The 9259-nt window shown below is 48.2% G+C and overlaps 1 protein-coding gene across 1 annotated transcript in view; it reads right to left on the bottom strand.

Annotated features, from left to right (window-relative positions):
• Positions 1-389: 389 nt before the first annotated feature.
• Positions 390-9259, bottom strand: part of FBLN2 (fibulin 2) — a 79200-nt gene continuing 70330 nt past the window's right edge. The window contains 2 exon segments of the mRNA XM_006155413.3: positions 390-1462; positions 2551-2674. Of these exon segments, the coding sequence (XP_006155475.1) occupies positions 1105-1462; positions 2551-2674 (482 nt within the window). The 3' untranslated portion in view covers positions 390-1104.

The raw sequence follows: 9259 nt of genomic DNA, 5'->3' as shown, positions 1-9259 counted from the left end.
GGCTGAGGGCCACAGGTGTGGAAAGAGGAGGAGAAGGAGAAAACATGGGAGGAGAGAAGAAGGGAGGAGGAGGAGCGGAAGTAGTGAGGCCGGCAGGAAGGATCGCAAAGAGCACCGTTCACACTGCAGCTTTCCGCCGAGCTCCTGGTCCCGGGCTCGTTATTTGAGAAAGACATGGGGACCAGCAGTTAGCGTAATGGCTATGTCACTGGACTCCCATGTAGCCCACTGTGGTTCGAGTCCTGGACCTGGTGGCTTAAACTCACACCGGGCACGTGTGCGCGCATGCTCAAGATCCTGAGAGGAGAATGGAGGAGAAGGGATTGTGGCGTGACCATCCCCCCTGGGGGGGTGATTTCTCGCTTTCTGTCTCTTTGTCTCTCTCTGTCTTTATGGTGAGTGCACGTGCCCTATAGCGAAAACCTCTCAAAAAAAAAAAACAAAAAGCCTGACAGAAAGGCATGGAGGAAGGCCTCGATCTGACACGCTGCTGGGGACTCGGTGCCATCTGGACACCGTCAAAACTCTACAACTACAAACAGAAGAGGACCTGGAGGTGTTTTACTTTGTTACTTTATAACCCTTTTGTACTATTTGACTTATTTTTTTTTACAATGTACATATACTACTTTTATAATTAAACAGAAAAACTTAAAAGTGATTTTTTAAAAAAAGCAAAGCAGGAATCACAGTGGAACCGGAAATGGAACGTCAGCTTTAGGGACGGGTCATCCGGGCGAGTCCAACAGCCCCAACCTGGTGGCTGTTTCTGATCTGCAGGCCATCGTCCAGCCTCTGAGCCCTTATTCGCAGGTACCCCGATGACCCTGGACAGCCCTCAAAGCCCCCACTTAGTGCCTGCGTGAAAGGCTTCCTGCCACCAAGCTCCCTACTGCGCGGCATTGGAGAGGCCCAGAAATCCAAGAGGAACCAAGTCAACAAAATTAAGTTAATTTACGAAGCTAAAATAAAACCACCACAGTAATAATCCAGCCACCCTGCCCACGCGACAGAGCGTGACGCTGAGCGGCAGCAGGAGAAGTGTGCTTGCTGGGGTAAGGAAGACGAGCCCCATAGCCCCTGCAGGGCGGCCCAGGAGGACCCTCACAGCGCGAAGGCCGTAAAGAAGATGTGCATCTTGGCCAGGAAGGTGGTCACCGAGCCCTGCCGCCAGAGCTTCATCTCCACGTCCAGGGCGAAGTCCCGTGGCTCCAGCACTGACCGCTGCAGGTAGACCACGCCGGTGTAGGCGTTGAGCCGGCGCGTGCCGAAGTAGCCCTCTTCATTGCCCTTGAGGATGGTCAGGGCGATGGTGTCCCCAGCGAAGGCGGGCGCCGGGCCAATGCGGAAGATGTGCGCGGGCACCAGCAGGCCCGTCTGGAAGTTGAGCTGGTAGTAGGTGATGCGCGCCGGCGAGTTCTGGCACTCCACGAAGTCGTGGCACGTGGTGCGCTCGCACTTCCTGCGGGACAGAAGGGGCGCGGGTCACCCTCAGCTTTCCCACCGTCTCTGGCTCAAACGCTAGCTCTGCCTTGGTTTACCAGCAGCCCCTGCTAGGTCAGCTTAGGTCTCTTGGCCTCGGTTTCTTCATCTGTAAAATGAGGTTAGCTTCATGGTTTCCTTGGGCAGATGGGGTGAGTTCCTGACCCCAGTGTTCAGCCAGGGCTGGGTTTGTCAATAGCTCTCTCCATCCCTCATGCTGCTTCCTTCCCTGCCTCCCTTTCTCCTCCAGCCTCCCATCTTTCCCTCTTTCCTTTCTTTCTCCTTCTTTCCCTCTCTCCTCCTTACCCTCCTCCTCCCCTCCCCTCACTCTTCCTTCCTCTCCTCTCTCCTTCTCTCCTCTCTCCCCTTCCTCCTTCGCCCTCCTCTCCCTCCTCCCAGGGTTCCCAATGTCCCTCCTGCTGGCAGCCACACCTCGCATGGTCCCCTCCTAGGACCCCTCCTTCTTAGGTCCCTCCCATGTTGGACTGGGTGGCTGTTGGTAGAAGTGACGGTCTGTCATTCTCAAGACTAAGCTAGGTTAAAGGTCTGTCGCTTGTTCTCCTAATGACCTGCACTAGGAGAAGTCGTGTCACAGGCAGCCCCATGGAGAGGCCTACGTGGTGAGGCGCTGAGGCCTCCTGCCCAGAGCCGTGTGAGTGGGTGGTGGAATTCTTCAGCCCCAGCTGAACCTTCAGATGATGCAGCCTCCTGAGACAGCAAGCCAGAACCATCCAGCTAAGCTGCTTCTAGGCGGCTAGCCTCGGAACTGAGCTCAGACACACTGTGGTATTAGGGTGCCAAGAGGAGGGGTGATCTGGGGCAGAGTACTGGATAACTAATATGTCATCTGTGTGTGAGAGAGAGGATGGCAGGGAGGGAAGTGGGGGTCTCGAGCCTTCTTCTCTCCGCTCTCTGTACTCGGAACTTTCTGCAAGTGCTTTAATCTGCAGGGCGGTGAAGAGGAGGTGATCGAGGCAGGGGTAGCCCGTCACCTGACCTCTCCCCTGGGCAGTGTGGGGTCGGTGCAGGGTCCCCAGGTCCATGGCCAGTGGCCAGGGGGACACTCACGTTTCAGAGACTCGGACGTAGTTGGGAGGACACTCGAAGCGCAGGCAGCGGAAGCTGCCCTGGACGTTATGGCAGGTCTCCGCCTCGGAGCAGTTGTGAGTGCCCAGTGCACACTCGTCCAGGTCTGTGGAGAGGAGGGCAGAGGAGATGGGAGGGGACCCCCAGGGCGGAACACCCAGGCCTCAATGGCCCCCATGCATGCTGGAGGCCAAGGCCTCAGAGCAGCTCGCCCTCACTCTATGAGCACAGTTTACTTACTGCCCCGTCTCACTCACTCTGCACCCAGCTCTGAGGACCTCCCTTCCTCTGATGGCTTCTCACACTCCCAAGCCCCTAGATGGACACCAACCCCTGTGGTACAGGGTCTGTCTGGCACCTCCCCAAAGCCTCCCTTCCACACAGGCTGTACACTTCCAGGCGGTCCAACAGCCTGACCGGATCCTGCCCCAGGGCCTTTGCACATGCAGCCGGTGCTCCCGAAACCCAGTCCCTCCACATCTTCCCACGGCTGACTCCTCACCTTCAGGTCTCAGATCTGTCTCGGGCCTCCAGGATGGCCTTCCTGACCACTCCACCTCCGACCCCGCTGCCCTCCATCCCAACCTATTTTATCACCCTTGTGTGGCCGGTCACACTGCAGCACACCCACGGTGCTGGTTATAGCTGCTCTGTGCCTCCCTCCCTCCTGCGCCCAGCTCCAGGAGGGCAGGTGTGGTTGTCTTTTCCCGTCCATGGTGATCCGGCCACACAGGGAGGTGCCCGGCATGTCCTGTCAGACCCAAGCATAAGGCCCACTGCTTGTAACACCTGACCGTCCCTGACTGGCTGAGCCCAAGTACGGATGATTTCCAACCTTATGACAATACGAAAGCGGCGTGCACTCGGTACAACCATACTTCAGATAGGACTGTTTGTCTTTTCCTGGGCTTGAGATACTCTGGCAAGGCCGGTCGGCAGCAGCGAGCCGTGGCTCTCAGCCACGTGACCACGAGGGCAGAGAGCTGAGACTGCAGTCTGCAGTGTACCGTATTCAGGGTATTTCCGGCTGAAGCAGGCTGAGTGTGGCCTGCTGTGCCTAACTGAAGGCTAACGGATGGTCTTAGCATGTCTAAGGGGTAGGAAGGCTAAGCTGTGACGTCTGGCAAGTAAGCTGTATTAATTTCATTTCAACTGGAGATTTATATTTATTTTATTTAACTTTATCTATCCATTTACTTCTTTTTTAATTTGACCAGAGAAAGACAAAGAGAGAGAGAAAGTGAGAAAGGAAGCTGCCAGGTCCGGGACTTGAACTACAATCAGCCATGTGGGAGTCCAGCTCCCCTAACCACCACGCTATATGCTGGCCCCAATTTAAGGTATATATTTTTTTAATTGCCAGAGGATATGTGCTGACCAGAGAAAGGCAGAAAGACAAAGAAAGAAAACAAGGAAAGGGAGAAAGCACCCCCCCACCCAGTGGGGCACAGTCACATTCAATCCCTTCTCCACCTCTCCATCTTGATAGGATCTGGGGCACACATATACGTCCAACTTGTTTTTCAAGCTGCCAGGACCAGGATTCAAACTGCGATTGCCCATGTGAGATCTGGCTTGATTTATTATTATTATTTTTATTATTTTTTTTAGAGAGATTTTTGCTGTAGGGTGCATGCAATTGCTAGAGAGACAGAGAGACCAGAAAGTAAGAAATTACCCCCCAGGGGGATAGCTATGCCACAATCCCTTCTCCATTCTCCTCTCGGGATTTTGGGCAAACACACACATGCACATGCAATTTTAAGCTGCTGGGTCTGGGATGTGAACCATGGTCGACTATATGGGAGTCCAGCAATGTAACCATTATGCTATCTGCTGGTCCCAACTTAGGATATTTTTAACCCATGATGGGTTTATCAAGATGTGATCCAGAGTTCTGAGTGTCCCCATTCACAGATTAGGACCACCGAAGACCTTCTGTGAGACTTCATCCTCCTGCCCCCCCAGATCTAGCCAGGAGCCAGGTTAGAGCACCCTACTTATTCTCTCTGTCTCTCTCTATTTTTAATTTTTAAAAAACGTCTTAGCTCTCTGTCATTCTTTTGTCTTGCTAATTCTTACCTTTCCCTCTGCCCCCATAGGACAAGCCAAACACCAGCCATCTCTATCTGAGTTCTGAGTGATGCATGGTTTTAATTTTTGCTTATTATTTTTAATTTTTAGTGTTTTCATCTTGCTTTTCTCTCTCTCTCTCTCTCTTTTCTTTTCCTTTATCTTTTCTTTTTACCTTTCTCACTTTTCTGCTCAGCTTCCACACACAGATTTTCTAGACAGGTCTGGGTGCTCAGTAGCCAAATATCTGAATGCTTTTAGGGTCAGAGTAATCCTCAATTTCCATTGAAACTGCTGCCCAAAGGAAGAAAAATGATACTGTTTAGAGACTGCGAGTCACCTCTTCCTGCATGCCTCTGAATGCTCAGATTTAACGCCAAAAACTAGGAAAAAACATATAATCCATCAGATGACCAGAAACCACTGCAGAGGCACAAGAAATATGAGAAACCAAGAAAGTGTCTCTACTCTAAGGGAAAAGAATAACTCCTCTTCCTCCACAGACAATACAAGAGAACTCATGGAAATGTCAGATAAAGAATTTAAAATAGTCATACTGTATCTGCTGCCCAAAGGGAGAAAAACGATACTGTTTAGAGACTGCAAGTCACCTCTTCCTGCATGCCTCTGAATGCTCAGATTTAACACCAAGAACTAGGAAAAAACATATAATCCATCAAATGACCAGAAACCATCATAGAGGCAAAAGAAATATGAGAAACCAAGAAAGTATCTCTACTCTAAGGGAAAAAAATAACTCCTCTTCCTCCAGAGACAATACAAGGGAACTCATGGAAATATCAGAAAAATAATTTAAAATAATCATAGTGACAAAGCTAACAGAGACACGAGAAGAAGATAATTAACTCCAGAAAATGCCAGAGAAAAGAGACAATGAGTTCCAGGAGGTGAGGAAGTTCTTGCACAATCTGAAAGAGGAGATACACATCATAAAAAACAATCAAATGGAATTGTTAGAGACGAAGGCTGTAATACAGGAAATCAAAACCTCCCTTGAAAGTATTAAAAGCAGATTAGATCATGCAGAAGATCAAATTTCAAATGTATAAGATAGAACCTCTGACCTAGAAAAATTCAGCAAAAAGAAAAAACTGAAAAAAAATGAGAATAGCTTACGAGTAATACTAGATACCATCAAATGCCCAAACATCTGGATCATCACTATCCTAGAAGGTGAAGAAGCTAATAAGGGCATTGATAATATATTCCATGAAATCCTGGAAGAAAACTTTCCAAATCTAGAGAGGCACTCAAACATCCAGACCCAACAAATATAAAGGACCCCACAAAGAATCTATCCAAGAAGATCTTCCCCAAGGCACATCATAGCCAGATTGACCAAAACCACAGACAGAGACAAGATACTAAATTTGGCAAGAGGGACGTGTCAAGTTACTTACAAAGGTTATCCCATCAAGCTAACATCAAATCTCTTATCAGAAACAACTCAGGCAAGGAAAGAATGGGACAATATATTCAAAATGTTAAGTGAAAAACAATTTCAACCAAGAAAACTATACTCAGCAAGATTATCTTTCATATGGGAAAAAAAGACAAAAACAAAGTTAAACAAAACCTGAAAAAAATTTACCAACACCAGACCAGCTCTCCAAGAAGTATTGAAGGGAATGCTATATTAGGAAAACTACAGTCGGACACACAGAAAGAAGAGAACAAAAAACAGCCAAGAAAATGGCCAGCCAAATGGTAGGGACAAGTTCGGAGTGGAATGTTAACTTCCAGAGTTTAAATGGAACGATCAGACCACAGTAACACTGCAAATTTAATAAAAGAGAGATTAATTACATGAGACTGAACTAGTGAAATAGAATATTTTTACTTTAGACTAACACATTACTGATTTTCTTTGATGCTTTGATTTCCATATTTAAGGATTTTTGTCTTCTCTTGAACTGTTGATAGGGTAATCTACCTACTATTTTAACTGAATTCTAACTTTTTTCCTGGCTTTAAATTTTAAGCAAATTTCTCTGAATGTCTTTTTATTTTGATCTATTGAAACTAAAACTATGTGGCTAGCAGGTGGCATGGTAGTTGGAGGCGCTGGACTCCCCCATGGACGACTGCAGTTTGAGTACTAGACCTGGTGGTTTGCTTTCTCACTTTCCCTCTTTCTCTCTGTCTCTCTCTGGCCAAATTAAACAATAATAAATAAAAAATAATAATAATTGAAGTTAAATAATAAATAATTATTTTTTAAAAACTAAAACTGTTTTTCTTGAAATTTAAAAATGAACTGAAAATATCTATTAGTACTTATTTAATGACTGCAGTAAGCTATATCACCCCAGCTAGGTGCTATTTTATAGTATGTTCACTTTACTCACTTTAGGTTATGCCTAAAGTTAGACATATGTTCATAGATATGTATAGATGAACTGTGCTTGCTATTGAAAGATTTTAATTAATTAAGATCTTTAGTGAATCAACAAAATGTTTGTGTGGAGGGAAGGCATGGAAAACAACTGTAGATACCAGAGACAGTGTGGGAGGAGGGGGGAAATGGCAGAGAGTGAAAGGTAGAGAATCAAGGGGGAAAAATTTAAACGCAAAATATATAAGAAACAAGAAATGGAAAATTATTTGTTGACAATAATATATATGGTAATATCTTTGACTGAGCCAATATACAGTGTATTCTGGATGGAAAATCTATTTTGTATTCTGTATTGATGTACAGTGAATTATTTATTTAAATAATTAAACATTTTTTTAATTCTAGGGACCAGCAGTTAGCATAATGGCTATGTTGCTGGACTCCCCTGTAGTCGACTGCGGTTCAAGTCCCGGACCCGGAGGCTTAAACACGCCGGGTGTGTGTGCATGCGTGCCCAGGATCCTGAGAGGAGAATGGAGGAGAAGGGATGGCGGCGTGGCCATTCCCCCTGGGGGGTGATTTCTCGCTTTCTGTCTCTCTGTCTCTGTCTCTCTGGTGAGTGCACACGCCCTGTAGCAAAAACCTCTCACAAAAAATTCTTTTTTAATTCTAAAAAAAGAAGATGTGATCTGATCAGAAATCAAGGAGTGTCTGTCCTGGAGCCACAAGCACAGCTATGAACACTCCCTAGATTGCACAAACATACTTGTGCTTCCTGTGCACACTCACAGAAACACACATAGAAGTGCAGACACCAACAGGCACAGGGGCTAAGCACACTCATACGCTAGGCATACATGGCAGGTGCATGGAAACAGACACCCACAGAGTATACCCATGAAGCCTAAGGAAACATACATGGATAGACAGCTGTGACAAAAACTCAGCTCAGAGGGACCAGCAGTTAGCGTAATGGCTATGTCACTCGACTCCCATGTAGTCCACCACTATTCGAGTCCAAGACCCGGTGGCTTAAACTCACACCGGGCGCGTGTGCGTGCGTGCCCAAAATCCCGAGAGGAGAATGGAGGAGAAGGGATGGTGGTGTGGCCATTCCCCCTGGGGGGGGATTTTTCACTTTCTGTCTCTCTGTCTCTCTCTGTCTTTCTGGTGAACACACGCACCCTATAGCAAAAACCTCTCAAAAAAAAAAAAAAAAAGCTCAGCTCAGAGATGTAACCTCATGCGTATACGTGTGTGTGCGTGTGCACGTGTGTGTTTGTGTGTGTTCCACAGGCAGACTGTAAGACAAAAAAATCAAACAAATGAGTTCTAAAAACCCTTCCTGTGGAGACCAGCTGCTCAGAGCAGTCAGCCTCAGGAGGCCTTGGGAGACTGTTTCCTGGGATGATGGAGCAGGGGGTCTTTCGTGGGCAGTCCTTGAGGGCTTCAGTTTCTGTTTTCTGATGCTCCACATGGATGCTGTTGAGAGATTTCTCTTCACTCAGTTCCCACACCAGCCCTCTGCGGTGAGGATCACCAGCCTCCTCAGACAGAAGGAACTGAAGCTCAGAGAGGGACATAGGCTTATTTAAGGGTACACAGCGGTCTGTGCAGCAGCAAGCCAGGTTTGCTGATGGCCCAATGTGGGATCCAGTCATGACGCCAAGCTGACTCCTAACACCATCATGATGGTAATTATAATAAATAGCCAGCCTGCATACAGGGCTTACCACCTGCGATCCCTCCTGCACTGAGGCAGTGAACTCACAGCCAGGAGGAGGCACTGGAACCACCGATGGGGCCAGCTTCTCTTGGCTGCAGCAGGGCAGGGCAGAGTTCCACTTCCGGCGCGCCCCAGACTCGGGGCTACTGGACACCCCGGTCTCCTGCAGGGGTCAGCTCACATTAGTTAACCTCTGCAGGCCTCACCCTCCTCTATAAAGTGGGGCATGATCCCAATTTCCCAGAATGGCAAAAAGGCAGGAGAAAGAAAAGGCCAGAGATCAGCGAGGGGTGGGGCCCAGGCCGAGTGCGGTCTCTACCCTGCCGATTATTAATCAAAGGCGCATGAAGAGAGGGCCCCTTCACATGTTCCTCAGCTGGGGACCTGGGGCCTCCCACTCTGCTGATCCCAGAAGGGGGCGGAGGATGCTTCTTGCTTCTGTGCATATGGAGACACCCAGCGTGGGCAGGAAGGCTGTGAGGGGTCAGCGGCTGCAGCCTGGACTGGCCAAACTCACAGGAAGCAGTCACAAG

This window comes from Tupaia chinensis, unplaced genomic scaffold, assembly GCF_000334495.1.
Source record: "Tupaia chinensis unplaced genomic scaffold, TupChi_1.0 Scaffold000451_2, whole genome shotgun sequence".
Lineage (NCBI taxonomy): Eukaryota > Metazoa > Chordata > Mammalia > Scandentia > Tupaiidae > Tupaia > Tupaia belangeri.
Note: the sequence above shows the minus strand (reverse complement) of the source record. Positions and strands in the feature narration are given on the sequence as shown.